Here is a 15555-nt window from a genome sequence, read left to right as displayed (position 1 = left end):
CTCTCCTCTCCAAATAACTTCTGCTTAGCTTTCCGAGATTTCCGAGCTTCCCTCGGGTCCTCTTAATTGTTGTGATGCGTGTTCGAAATGCAGAGAGGTGCGCTCGATTTGCCACACGGAGCAGCGCGAGAGTAAAGCACGAGGGAGGGGCTAATAATCGGCTCAGTCATTTTTAATGATCGTTGAAAGCCCAGATCGTAATCGTGATTAAAATTCGATTAAGTGAGCAGCCCTACCTCAAGGAACTTTATGTTGTAAGGTCAAGACCCTACAGTAATACAGAGAAAACCCCAACAATCACTTTATCCGCTATGAGCAAGTACTTGGCAACAGTGGGATGGAAAAAATAGACAGGAAGAAACCTCCAGCAGACCAGACTCATGGCGGTCATCCGCCATGTACTTTCTAAAATGTTAACCTTGTAAAAAACTGATTTATATTGCACTCACTATATGTCTGAGTGATAACTTTCTCCCAGTATCTTACTTAGAGAATACCTAGAAGAGAAGCTGCTCTTATATCCACAAGGGAGCCTATGCAGAAGGAGTTTGATTTGCAGAGCTACCCTCCACAAGTCAGACATATAGGGGGTAGCTCTGCATATTTGATTTAGCAGAGTTTTTACATCTCCGCTGGGGTTCATGTACCCAGAACTCAATCAGGGATCTTTTCCTTGTTAAGCAAATGCATAAAGCAGAAACATGTGATTCAGTTTATATTTACTATACTATGGTATGTTATGATGGCTTCGCTGTAGCAATAACACAACACATTTATGTTAATTATCAAAGAAGATGATTTCTTTCTCAGATTTGAGATGCTGACCTGTCATTTTTTATATAACATATCTAGATAAATATCGGATAAATGTGCACTGAATGAACACAGAGAAGGATTTCTGTTGTTGCAAAGAAGGAGAACAAAAAAACTGCACTTCAGCGAAAAGAAAGTTTTTACTTGAGGCGTGAGTGCTATCTCTTAGCACAAGAGCATCTATTTTTAAAGAGTTGTGAAGCCCTTTACTTGACAAGTGTGTGGTCAATTATTTCTGCACCATCTGGTTTCCAGCAGCAGAAACTAGAGAACGGAGAGCAGTTTTATCAGAGTCCAGCTTGACAACAAAATAAGACTTTAGTGAATTAACTAGATAACATTCTTTTAGGTGGCTTCAAAGCTATTCAATTTCAAGAGAAAAGGAAGGCTTGAATTCATGACTGAGCAATCCACTTGTCTCTCGCAGGGCTAGTAATATTTTCAGTAACAGTTTTCAATTCAGTGTTACTAATGAAGACAGTCAGCTCAGTAATATTTAAGACAGAAAACAGCATTAACAGGAATTCCTGCAGCATGTTTTCAGCCTACCACAATCACTGATAAATATGCACAAATCCTGGTTGAATGAACTGTTCTGACTGAATTAATGTCACCATGTCTTCAGCCATGGCATTGTATTTGACACATGCTATAAATTAGACTGAGATCAATGTAGAAACACTGAAGCATGCAGAGAAAGTGACATACGAGCTGAAGAGGAAGTGAAAACTGGGATGGACAGTTGAATTGGAAAAAGTAAATTGAGCCCAGGTTTGTGGTGATGAGGAGGGCATGTAAGCAGAGTGCTGTCAGTGATTTCAACAAGATCGAGTTTCTAAGCAGAACCGGCTTATCAGAGATGCTGTTTCATCTGTACACACACATACGCACACAAACACACACATTACCAGCTCAGTATCATGGCAAAGCAACAAAAAATTAGACAATGTGTATTATGTTCATGTGCGTGGACACAAACTGCCCTTTTGTAGTGGGAGTCAGTGCAATTAGTAATGACTACCAGTGTACTTCAGCTGGAAGTATGATTTTTATTGTCATTCCAACACATATATTTGCACGAGTCGAAGCAAAATTGTAATTGGGTGCAATTAAAAGGCAACAAGAATGAGAACATGAAAGAGCAACATGTACACAAACTAGGAACAGACAGCTTGAGCTCATTCACACTGTCATTTAGAATAAATAAGAAAATATGAAGAATAAACAAGAAGCACTCCAGAAGCTCAAACCTCTGCCAAAGCAGCTCACTCTCTGGGCAACATTTAATTTTAATGGGGCAGTTACGTATTTTGTACACCTTCATTCATTTTATATACTCTCAATTATAAAAATATATCATTTCTTTGTTCTTTTTATTTTAAGAAGTTTGTAGTGCAGTAAAAATCATGTTGCTATAACGAACAAAGGCAGCTTAATTTTAAGCACTTGTGTAAATTTATTTTACCTTGAGGACGAGACCAGAGGTTAAAAGTCATGTGATGTTAAGAATTCCTGTATATCACTCAATAAATACCAATATCTTGTCAATACAAACAACACAGTAAAAACATTTTTAAATAGCTCTGTCTAGCATTATTATCACTTTGACCATCAGATCAATCTACTCACCTTTAGGAGAGGTCAGAGGTCAAGTCTAATATGATATTTTAAATCTTTATAAAGTGCTTTTTACATGTTAACAACATAATTACTAATTACGTAGACAGTGTCTACGTAATTAGGCTTTTTTCAGTTTTTGACCTATATATTAAGGTCAATCATTAAGTTGACCTTAAAGACCTGTGGTGGGTGCAAGCCAGATTTTAATGGATTGCTAACACGACCCCATGACCTCTACACTCCTACAAAGTTTTATCAGAGTTCATTCAAAACTTCTCGAGCTATTGTGTTTACAGACAGAATGCCACGCACCCACACAAATGCTACCAAATACAGAAGCTCTTTGTCAGAGGTAATAAGAAAATTTAAGGTACAGTGGATAGTGCAAATGCAAGATGTTTCTCATGTTTTTGACCTTTATCTGGCAGCAGCAGACTACAGAGCACCACCAGAGTTCAACAATCTGACAGCAGAGGCTGTTCCTGAGTCTGGTGGTTCTGCACTGCAGCCTCATGTCAAGCCTCTTGCATCTGCTTGTATAGATGTGTGGTGGTGCAAAAATAGGTTCAGAACTAAGCCCCCAAGTCCAACACGCCTCAGCCTCCTGAGAAAGTAGTGATGCTGATGTACCTTCTTAACTGGGAAGGGAGTGTTATGGCTCCAGGTGAAGTCCGCAGAAAGATGTTCTACAGAAAAGTAAAATGTTTCTGAGCCTAAGCATAACTAAGCAACCTCTAAGGCAGCTTTGAGCTCTAATTTGGTGAATAAACCGAACCAGACAGTGATTGCAAATAAATGCCTACAGCAAATAATTAAAAACAGCAAATGAAAGTCTTTTTGTTCTCATCACTGCCATTAAAGAGTAATCTGCTGCATTACTTGTTGAAAAAAAAAAATCCTAATAATAAGAAACTAATTTTTAAGTATATGCTAACATTTAAATGGTAAATGTACTGATTTGTATATAATGATTTTCTGTTCCTCTGGAGCAGTCAAAGCTTTTTATACAATATGCCTCATTTACCCATTGGACCATTCATACAAGCGCTTTTCTATGCTTTTTCTGACTAAATTCTTCCTATTTAACATGCACAATTTGTGGTTCAGTATCAGGGATCAAACCACAAATGTTCCATTTAGTAGATGACCTGCCCAATTTTCTAATTTATAGTCAACTGTGGTGACTGTAGCTCAGGAGCTAGACCGGGTCGTGTACTAATCAGAATCATCAGTTGGTGGTTTAGTTTTACTCAGCATGGTTGTGAAGATAACCATGTGTTCCACAATGATAACACATTTATTTGATAAAAATGAATTAAAATCACGCTGGACAGTAAAGAAAGAAAGATGATAATAGAAAAAGCTGAGCAGTGAAATTTATTGTTAAGTTTCTGTATGTTGGTGAAGTGAAGTTCTAGCATTGAGGGATGAACTCATGCAGAGGTGGACTCACACTGGCACATCAGAAAAACTTCAATGCTATAGCATGTGGATGCAGCTGGTGCATATGTAGCCTGCTGGTAATGGAGCTGCAATCTTTTTGCAGTCTCCCTTTATCTCCTTTACCCTTTAAGGATAAAGCCTGAAGAATCAAAGTTTTGACGACTACAACATCATAAGGTTGTAAGAAGCCTGCGAGTTTGACCTGACTTTACAAGCTGTAAGAAGAATTTTCCTACTGTCAGTGCAGTGCACGTCTTTAAAAAAATATTTTGTTCGTAATTAATAATGGAGGTGTTTTCATTTTCTGTGTCTGTGGCAACAGTCATGAGATATAAAAGGATGGTGAGTGGAGGGAAAACTGAGGTCATCCATTTGTTCACCATGATGCTAGAGCGTGGGTTCACAGCAGTAATGGCTTTTCCTCAGCTTCGCATTTAGCCGCTCTGATAGGGCGCTGTGGTCTCAAGGCTTGTGGTTAGTGACATCAGTTCTGTCACTTTTAATGAGCGGCCTCACTCTGGCAATTAGGCGTTGTACAATGCAGGGGGTTGGGCGTGGGAGTCTGGGAATAGGAGTAGTGTAGTATTCAGGCAAGCTCAGAAAAGAATGGAGCAGATCTAAAATAAGATTAGTGTTCGTTTGCCTTTTTAAAAGCATCATTGCAGCGGTTGCTTCTCCAGTTACTCTCACATATTCCTAGATTCACATAATCAGTGATGCATTTTGATAAAGCAAGCCAGCCTGAATGGTAGAGTAGGCGCATTGCAGCAGTTACATCAGTCAGTGTTTGAAGCACAGTGACTACTGACACTTGAAGGTCGAGTTTGTATAACTGGAAAACTTTACAATCCATAACACTGTCTGACTACACATTGTTAGTGTTCTTTTTTACTAATATAACTTTTTGGCTAATTCTGGCTGACTGTACAGGGGCTTAATTGACATCAAAACATTAATACAGAATACATATTAGCACAGGTTTAACCCTTGTATGGTGTTCGGGTCTGTGAGACCCGTTTTCAGTTTTTTTCAAAAGAAAAATGAAACAATTAATTATTTTTTCAACCTGAAATTCATTGGCTTTGGCTTATTTTCTGTGAAGAACATAAATCCGAACTAATTTTCAATGACCTCATACTGTACCTCCCCCCACGCATTTACATTACATACAAGGTGTTCGGGTCCACTGGACCCAGGTCTAATAAAAGTGTTGAAAGTGTAGGTCATGTGTTCCCACACTCTGGCTTCCTCCTTTCTGGTGCTGCTGATAGTGTTTTCTTCCCCACCTGCACAAAGTTGCAGCATTGTTGAAAATTCAACTATCAACACCGTCTGCTCTTACATTCCCACACATTTTACCCTCTTTCTTGAGGGATCCAAATTTTATTTTCTCATACCCTGTCCCACCTGCAAATTAGGGGCATAATACTATAAATAAGACTTTGCCAGTGTGGTTCTTTATCACAACTGATCAAGATGGCAAAAGATTATCTGCTGCGAGGGCCATCCAGTTGATTTTGGAAGAGAGAGGGGCTTCGGATGATGATGTTGACAAAGAGGTTTCAGAATATTTCACATTTCTGAAAATTCAGAGTCTGACAGTGACTTTGAAGAAGAGGATGAAGTTGAGCACCATTTAGTAACAAAACGAAGACGAGTACCCCATCTGCAGCCAGCTCCAGGACCAGAACAAGCCCACCAGACAGCAAGTGAAGAAATATGGATGTCAATAACTGGTGAAATCGAATGGTGTTCTTGCCCAAGAAATGAGCCACCCTACAGAGCTGTTACTGTGATAAGCCAGGGCCAACACGGCTGACAGTTACTCATGTGCAGGACATCAAGTCTTCATTTGAGCTTTTCATCCCAGATTCCATCCAGAAATTTTTTCTGGATTGCAGTAATCTAGAAGGTGGAAGGAGATTGACCAAATTCATCTAAGAACCCCAAAGGCCTACTTTGGGGTTCTTATCCTTGCAGGAGTTTTCAGGTCCAAAGGGGAATCCAAAGAATCCCTGTGGGATGCAGAAACCGGCAAGAACCTTTCCGTGCATCAATGTCTCTGGAAAACTTCCACAAAATTTCCAGGATTATCCATTTTGATAACCGAGACGACAGGCCAGCTCGACGGCAGAGAGACAAGCTAGCTGCCATCAGGACAGTGTGGGATAAGTGGGTGCACCACCTCCCCTGTTTTACAACCCTGGGCCTAATGTCACCATTGATGAGCAGCTGATCCCATTTAGTTGTGAAACATATTGCTTCACGTGTAAATGTGTTGTGTCTTTCCACTCACTCCACTTGATTATAACTGATTTATTTTTTTTATAACATTTTATATAAAAAAAAAAGAATCGAGAAGCACTTTAATTCATAAATGTGATCTAACAAAGGTAAAGAGAAAAAATTAACCATGTTTGCTGTTCATATGGCTTGTAATTGGGATGAAGTAAACATCTGTTCAGTAATTTAACATAAAATTGTTTGATAGTGTTAATTTGGAAAGCCAAAACTCTAGCGGGTCCACCAGACCCATGAACACTGGCTGAGTAACAAAAATATGAACACCACACAAGGGTTAAATAATAGTATCTATCATGGCTGCATTCCCTGAAAGTAAGGCAAACCAAGGGTTGTGGTGTTTTGTGCATACCAATACATTATTGTAGCTCACAGAGATGTGAGTGTTATTTTTCCACTTTGAGAAGTCCAAATGTCTTCTGGAAATTCTGTGAAAAGGCTCTTTTTAGCCCATCGGAGAAGGAAAATAAGTGTTAAGAATAAAATGAATGATGGCTACACTCTATTCAAATTTCCTTAAAGCCATGACAGTGTGACAGAGTTGCGATGAATCGTTGTAGAGCCTATGACGTAACCTATATAAGTGTCTGGCGCTGCAGGCCAGCCTTCTTCTGTGTAGCATTAATTACCTTGTGCTGATGTCCTGGTGATTTACATGCAGTGCCAGGCAAAACAAATAAAATCCTGGCACTTTTTTTTCTTCTGGTCGTCTCTTTGATGAGAGACCAGAGGCAAATATATTTGTCCCTCATCTCTTCGCATCCATTCTGACATGCTTCGCAATTCCCCTTCAGGAATTTGACATCTGTTATACTGAGGCTAATTCTTTATGTCGAAGCTATGACTGTTATACTCACTGATTCATTCAAGAACTGCATTGAAAAAATAGCAGGAAACTCACAGAATAACTAGTGTTACACCGGTGCACATCAGGTTACAGAGTAGGTTTATGTTGTAGGGTTTCACGGGGATTTGCGGTTACGTACCTATGCTGAAGATTCAGCAAAGAGTAAAAATCAACTGTGATCATATCAACTGATCCCTGAAGCTTTTTTACTGGTTCATGAAAAGCCAGTTACCACTTACCATTAATAATTAACAAGAACTTTTTTAAAAACATGAAACATCTACTGTAGCTAAGGAAACGGAATGTTTTTTAGAGAAGAAAGCTTTGCTAAACAAAGTGTGCATTATTCTGTTGACTAAAGTTTTGATTTTGTCACCACTGTGTGTCAGTTTTTTCCACGGCCAGATGTGTTAACATCTGTGGGATCTTTGCCAGGATGTTCACTTTATTGTAACTTTGTTGCCTCTTCTTTCTCGGTCAGAAAGTCTTCACTTTTTCAGAGTGGTCTTGTACACTCACCATGCACTTCATTGAGTACAGCTGATCTATTAGCTGATCACAAAGCAGCAACTCAGGGCATTTAGGCAAGCAGACAAAGGTGATTTAAGTGACTTTGACTATGACATGTTGTTGGTGCCAAATGGGCTGGTCTGAGCTCCCCAGAGTTCAGAGAAAAAGGTCTTAAAAAGAGAAAATATGTAGTGAGGGGTAGTTCTCTGGGTGAAAATGCCTTGTTGATACCAGAGGTCGGAGAAGAATGGCCAGACTGCTTTGTTCTGACAGGAAGGCTACAGATATTGGGCAATAGAAGATTAGTAAAACATTGCCTGGTCTGATGAGTCTTGAATTCTGTTGTGACGCTGGGATAGTGGTACCAAAATTTGCCATAAGTAACATGAAACCTTGTAACAACAAATTTACCGGCAGCTTTTGTTGGGGGTGAACATGAGCAGGGAGTCTAATACCTGCAAATCTTCAGTAGGTTGTTTTCTTTTAAGTATGTTTAATTTTAATATTTTATTGCCCTGAGCCTGAAAAAGTAAAATTAAACATTTGGCTAAATCACAATTGTCACATAATCACATTATTTATTCATGCCTCTTTTACATTTTAAATAAATAGAGCTAAGTAAAGAAAATTGCAGTGCATGCAATCTACCTAGCAGGGTGAAGCACAAAAAGGGAATCTTCTTTGTCTTGTATATAATATCAACGTTTTTTCATTAAATAAAAAGCATAGATTGAAAATTGAAAAACTGGTGCTCCTTTAAGGCTTAATTTTGAGTTTAATTTTGCATAGCATAACCAGAAATTGCTCTGTTTGCAGACACTTGTTTACAACTGAAGCCCACCAAGCTTTTCCACTTTCCCACCTCTCATTTTGTTTATCTGTCCTGTGCAGGTATTTAAACCACTGTAAGCATTTTGTCTGTCACGGTGGCTACAAAAGCCTCAGGCAGCATAAGCAGCTTAAGCTTTCTTGTTGTGGATTCCTGTCTGTGTTATTTTAGCAATAAGTTGTTCTGAATAGTATACCAAAGCAACATAACAGACATGACAATGCTATAAACAGATGTTTAAAGGTGGTGCGTGTCAAAAAAAATAGTAGGAAAACAGGAAATGTTTACAAGCACTTAGACATATAACACGCATGTTTGTATTGAGTTTACATTCACTGATTAAAATTTGTGCTTCTCTGACTCTTGGGAAATTAATATGGCTGCCCAATCTCCCTGGTGTTGTATAAACAATTCCTAATCACACAGTGGTGTGTATCATTTGACTTGAAGTGTGTGTGTTATGCAGTGGTGTGTGTGTATAGGGCATTAGCTGTGCGCGCTGTCATTTGTGCACCATTAACACCATGCTGGGGCCTCCTTTTCGCACTCTCGGCTGTTCAAACATGCCGGAGGAGATTCGGTATTAAATGAGATGTGGCGCGGCTGTATTAGCCACTACCTCAGACAACGACTGTCACTTCAGGATGTTTTCAGGCTTTGAGGGTGGTGGGAAAGAAGGGGCAGTACTAGCTTCTTCTGACTGAAACCTGGGAACACAGGCTGCAGATCCTGAAGGTTGAGTATGCATGGACTGATGTTAATGCACACTTACAGGCCTGGCCACAGATCCTTGAAGGTCTAACAGTAGCAGGTGGAAACCACGGGATTCGCTAATGGGACGGTCTTGATGGATCTCTTGTCTGACAGCCTGCAGTGTTCTCCTAAGTCAGAGGCCCATATCAGCAAGGGGCGAATTACTTTTAAATCACCTGTGCAACATTTATCCCTGTGCCCTTGTGAAGACTCTTTCCCGTCATATTGTACAGCAAGAGGCTTAGAGGTGATTTACTGAATGTGAATCAACACCTGTATGTATGATGGGGCTAAATTTATAACTTACATTTGTTTCTTTTATCTTCTGGTCTCGCCCTGTCATAGTTAATCAACACAGGTGGAGTGAGTAATGCATCACAATTGGATGTCATACTTTATTAATGGAAGCAGTAAAAGCCAATTAATTGCTTTTACCACATCTATCATACTTTCCTTAAAAGGCTAACTGCTAAGTGTTTTATAATTCTCGAGTCCCTTTAGTGTGGGGATTAATGAATCCAAGTAATTCACTCTTCTGATGTAAAGCTGGTAGCAACAAACCTGAAGAGAGTTTGGATATATTACTTTGCTGAAGTCAGCTGTGATTAGAGGTTTGAGAAAGAAAGATTGCTCAAGCTTATTTTCATATAAAAAACCAGTGGAATGTTTTCAGAATAAACTGTGATTTTGTTATATAAATGATAACCAGCAGGTGGGCTCGCCTGTATAAAAGCAGAAGCTTTAGCATTTTGTTGGAATGAAGCATTTAGGTGTGTGTTAAGACAATGCTATAATCTTCCCAGGTATGGATGTTCCAACAAATCTACACCAATGTCCATGCAAAGCTCAGAGACACTGCAAAACCCAAGAGCTATATCTCAGACACTACAGGGCTCAATTAGAATGTTAAAGGTGAAAGTTCATGACAGTATAATTAGAAAAAGATTGAAGAAGTTTGGAAATTTGCACAGGTTGCCAGGAGATGGCCTATTTTTTAAAAGAACATAGCAGCGCGGCTTAGTTTCATCTAAACAAACCAGAAGACTTCAGGAAAAATGTGTTTTGGACAGATGTGACTAAACTCTCATTTGTCCAAAGGACATTGTTTCAGTGGTCAATTTTCATGAAGATTTTGCACTTGTTTTGCTTACTCAGCCGTCTTGCAGTTGCTGACTTGGCGATAAATTCCTCTGTTTACCAAAGTTGTCCACAGTCAAATGCTAAAAGTGGTTCTACAAGCTACTGAATCATAAGGTGCACTTGATTTTTTACAGGACTGAATAAATTCCTGTGACAAAATTCTTTTACCGATGTCTGCAGCCAGTCTTGACTCTGCATTTTATTAAGATTGATGCTCTCAAGTCATATCATAGCAGTCCAACTCACTTTAAACAAGCTTTGGATATCTGTTGGCAGTAATATGTTTTACCCTGTAAACGCACGCGTTGCCTGCGTTTACAGGCAACGCAACAATATATGTTGTTTTTAAATCTTTCATTTATAAAATAATACAACTACATTTTAAAGAATCAGCCACCTAGATGAGTGTAGAAGAAAAATTTAATCTCATTAGATAGTAAATATTGTCTAGATGTATCAGACTCTCTTTTCTGATTCATATAAAATGATAACAACTCATCTGTTTAGATGATTCAATTTAAGTCTCCATATAGACAGCAATATAATTTTCACTCAACAGGACCTTCAAGAGAGATATCGTTTCGATGATTATTTGTCATCGAGTAAAGAAAAATGATTTCAAATGAACTTCAGTCTTTGGAAATATAGTAAAACTGTTATTCAGAGCTAATTCCTTTTAAAATGCTAATTAACAGTTATCCCTCAAAGCTATCCTCAGACTCACAAACAGGAGGATAATAAATACATTTTCATTGGATTTTTGCTTAGCTCCTGCTTTTTCTTGTTTTCACTGATGCAAAAGTTATCAGTAAGCTTGGTTGGTGCAATATAACCTGGAGATGTTCAGCGTGATGAATAAAACATCAATAAAAAAATCCCTCCTGAACAGTGTCTCTGTAGCTGCTGGTGATTTTTAGAAAAAGAAAATCAAGGATACTGCAAAGTAACAGACGCATGCTGACATAGGGCTTTGAATATAGTCCGGGACTTTGGTTGACTTTTTTATTTTTGCCTATACTTAAGTGAGAAGATAGATAGTACTGTGTATTTTACCTTGAACTTAAAGGAATTTTATCTAGTAAACAGTTAGATGGTGGATAAATTAATCAGTTGAGAAAAATTGATTTTGGAAAAGTGTTGATAATTGCCATTTCAATATAATAATAATAATAATAATAAGTACACAAATCAGATAAATTGGAAGTTATAGTTATAGTATAGTTGAACTAATGTGCAAAATCATAGGCTGCATATAAAAGATAGAATGTGGCCACCATGATGAAGTGGAATAGCCTGACATTAACATAGCACTTGTTTAGTTTTACAGGCAACGCAAAGCACTTTAGACTGCATGTCACATATTATCTCTTGAGGTCAAAACCCTATGCCATGCTGTTAACATGCATTTATCTTTAATGCTCTCCAGTTTTAAAATCTGAGTCTGCAGGAACTTTTTTGCAACCTCAAGTGGCAATTAGATGAACTGTTTTTGCCATTTATGCAAAGGCTCCATCTGTGAGGTTACTGCTTGGAGAAAACAAGCAATTTAATGGTGTCACTCTGAACATAACAGAACTTGTCACTTTTTTCCGTGCATATAATTGATTGCATTTGCATATAATCCGAATAATCAATGCTGCATGTTAGCTGCAACCTGACCATGTTTTTTTTCTCTTTTTCAGACATTTCGATGGCCCATTGCCAGCAAGCTGGATGGAAATGAAATGCTAGAGATCCAAGTGTACAATTACAGCAAGGTCTTCTCCAACAGGTATGGTGCTGTTTACTAATTCAAGCCCCCCAGACAGCGCTTCAGAGTAAATTGTCTATGTTTGCCTTCCTGCCTTTCTGTTGCAACCTGTGACCACCCCAGACTGACACATGATGCATGTAGCTAACCTAATGAAGGAAACGCTTAAATTCCCCTAGGGGTTTGCTCTAAATTGACTCACCTGTATGCAACAGACTGCAAACAGCAGCCAGGGCTGAGTAAGCATCACGCCAGAAAGTGGGCAGAGGTAATGAAACAGTATTAAAGTCTTGGTAACAGGCATATTTATCATTTCACACACTCCAAACAGTCAGATCATTTTAGAAAAAAACCATCCGGTCCTGTAGCTGATGATACAACTGAAAGTTGAGTATCATTGCTTTTACAATATCCGTAGGTTTAAAGACAAGTCAGACAAATGTTTCATTTTTTTTTAATTGTGTCATAGCTAATATGTTTTTACTGACACATCCCAACCTCACGAGGTGTAATCATGTGAGAACCAACTAAAAATATTACTGTGAGGTTCATCTGACCTGAATCATGGGTGCAGCATGACACTAATAACTTATAATGCTTTGTCTACAGAGAAGAGCCTTATTTTTCTGTCACCATTTCTCGCATGTCTGAAAGAACACATTCCTATTTCATCAATCCAGCCGTCCAACTAGGCCATGTAACTGCTCTTGTACTCCTTGCACATTAGTATTTCTTACATTTCAGATATGTATTCGACCTCTTGATGCTCATACCTGTGTGATGCCTTTTGAGAGCTGCCAAAATGCATGTCACCCGAATACATCCTGTATGAACAGAAATGGAGCAGAATGTACTACTGCTCTCCTAATGTGTTGTTTCTATTACGCTTCCCACATAGACAAGGTGTAGAAATCATTTGTGCAAGGCTGTTTGTGTAAATTGGCTAGTTAAGTAATATCCCTCTTCTCCTCACTTCTTCAATTTCTTGTTAATTTTTCCTTTATTTTGGTTCATTTGGATGGCGCTGTGCACTTTTTGTGTCCTGCTTGAAAAAGTGATGGACTGGTTGTACCAGGAAGCCAGTCCACCTACTGTGTCCATAACAAATCCAGTCAAATTATACCAGCTGCCCAACTTCTCACAATGGACTGATTGATGTGTCTAATATGGTTCAGACTAGAGAAAACATTGCACCACCCTCCGAGTTAATAAAGCACAGTAATGTTAACTTCCTTCTGTGTGTGCCCATAAGCATCAATACATGTGTGTAGCACCAGCTCAATAGTTAGTCTATGTAACCTAATCATGTCTGCAGTGTGCAAATTTAGCTGCATGTAAATGTGTGTAATAAAGAGCTAAATGCTGGTGACAGGTGTGCAGACACATGCTAGATCAAGTCTACATCAAGGCAGATTTGAACTGTCAGCAAGATTTCTTTATGCCATTGTGTGGAAGACTGAAGTTGAAACAAAGACAAATACATTTTTACAGGCATGCATGACAATTAGGGGTCAGTGAGTTTAGGAGGGTTTGGGCAGGGGTGGACGGTTAATTTTCCCAAATGGCAACATGAGAATCTGAAACGTTTGTGGAGGGCCGCACCAAAAAGCTGATATCAGTTCACCTCAGTATTAAATCCACAACAGTCCCAGTTTGTTTCTGTATGCGGCCCCTTGGGAACTTTATTTGCCTAATCCTGCTTTAGTGTGACTGTCCTACAATTAGCAAGTCACTACAGCTTAAGAATGCAGTCACCTTGGCTTCTCAGTCACCTTTAACGCTAGTTGTACGAAAAGACACCATAGGGAAGCAGCTGATATTTTTTAATCTTTCTGGTCATTTTTCTGTCAAAAATTAGCCTTACCAATTCAGAGTGAAAAACTGATATACATAACGTGCTAATCAAGCTAGCTACTTACGCAAAGCCACCTATTCAAAATGGTCTGTAATTATATGCTCCCTAGCAAAGATGTAAAATCTAACAGATTAAGAATTTACAGGAAAAACAGTATTAGGCTGGGCAGTAACACCAGTGTGAGTAGAACAATGTCTACATTAGCATTTTGCTAAAAGCAACACTGCACCAAAGTAGCATAGTTTTGCAGACACATGACTACTGACCATGTGATATAACTTCACCATTCTGGATGTGTGACTATTGTGAATGTGGAGTCAGGTGAATAAGGCCCTAGTCAGCAGGATTAAAGTATGATTTATTGGGTTGGGGAGCTGTAAGAGCTGTAAGAGCTGTAAGCTGTAAGCGTGGCAGTGCAGAGTGGGGAAAAATTACTTAGAAATAAGTTTGATGATAATTTGCTTGTGAACTCTAGTAGATTTTCTCTCTTTAGAGATTAGCTGACCTGTGATGCTACTTTTGCTACTTTTTGATTTAGCCAACTAAGTTAAACACTGCAAACCTATCAGTGTAGCCTATACTAAACTGATATTTTCATGCAACCTTTGAAAAACACAAAATGAGCATACTTAAATTTGTTTTTGCAAAATGCTTCACAAAAATATAATTTAGCAACACGTTATTTAAAGGTCTAATAACTTATTCAAAATTCATGACAACTTTAAATGTAAGATTTAAACTTCCAGTTTATAAAATGTCACATACTGCTTCATCTATCAGTGTCACACATTAACATTTTTCCCTCTCCTAAGGAAATTCAGCAACTGTACATTTAGCTCATGGATACATTTTGTAATAAACTACACAGAAACATTTTGTGTGTTTCCTGATGCTTGTTGAACTGTTTAAAATGTTTCATTTAAAATTATCTTGCAATTAAAAAAAAAACACTACTCAATTTATGCTCACTCCTCATAGCTAAATGCTGAAGTATAGCATACATAACTTTAGGTCAGCACCATAAATGCATCACAGGGAAGAAAGGGATGCGTTGAAGGTGTAAGCAGGCTGTGGGATGCCATTATGTTTGTATTAATGAGCAACTATCTCCATGTCATCACTGGAAGAATGCCAGGTTGCAGTGCATGAAAAATTCACGCATTCAGCAACATTATGCAATAACCTGCCTATCAGATGTAATTACTCATTAACTAAAGGTGCCGGAATGCAATTCCAATTGTTGCTATCTAACTTTAATCTTTGTTAGTCACACAGGCCTAGATACTGGTTCTCAACCAGCTAGCAATCACCCATCATAGGGGAAAAATGTGCACTCCTTAACCAGCTGGCAGAAACCGCATGATTGCTTTGGTTGCTAGCAGATTGTTGTGGTTGCCCATTGTTGGTGGGCAAAGGTTCGGCTTGCCTACGAATACTCCCCAGCTACTCATCAAGCCACAGTGAAAAAAGAAAAGCGTGACAAAAAAACATAAACTGTGACAGTTTGCCTTCAAAGTAAAGGAAATCTCTCAATTGCAGTGGTAAGGTATGGCTTTTTACACTGAAAGTGAACATTTCCTGGTTCTGGTTTGCATTGCAATTTTTACGGTTTTACTACCACCTGGCAAGTAGTTACTACAGGCAACTTGTTAGGAATCTAAGCAATTAACAAGGCACGACTGTATATTGACTGC

At 38.6% G+C, this 15555-nt stretch overlaps 1 protein-coding gene across 4 annotated transcripts in view; it reads left to right on the top strand.

Moving 5' to 3' along the window:
• otofa (otoferlin a) overlaps window positions 1-15555 on the top strand; it is an 86023-nt gene that overhangs the window by 12017 nt on the left and 58451 nt on the right. For all 4 annotated transcript variants that reach the window (XM_085382047.1, XM_085382046.1, XM_085382045.1 and 1 more), the window contains exon 3: window positions 11939-12027. In XM_085382047.1, the coding sequence (XP_085238173.1) occupies window positions 11939-12027 (89 nt within the window). The remainder of the gene's footprint in view (window positions 1-11938; window positions 12028-15555) is intronic.

This window comes from Rhamphochromis longiceps, linkage group LG15 (genome assembly GCF_057381845.1).
Source record: "Rhamphochromis longiceps isolate RC_006_pf linkage group LG15, R_longiceps_female_GT1.1, whole genome shotgun sequence".
Lineage (NCBI taxonomy): Eukaryota > Metazoa > Chordata > Actinopteri > Cichliformes > Cichlidae > Rhamphochromis > Rhamphochromis longiceps.
This window is presented reverse-complemented; position numbering and strand designations above follow the sequence as displayed.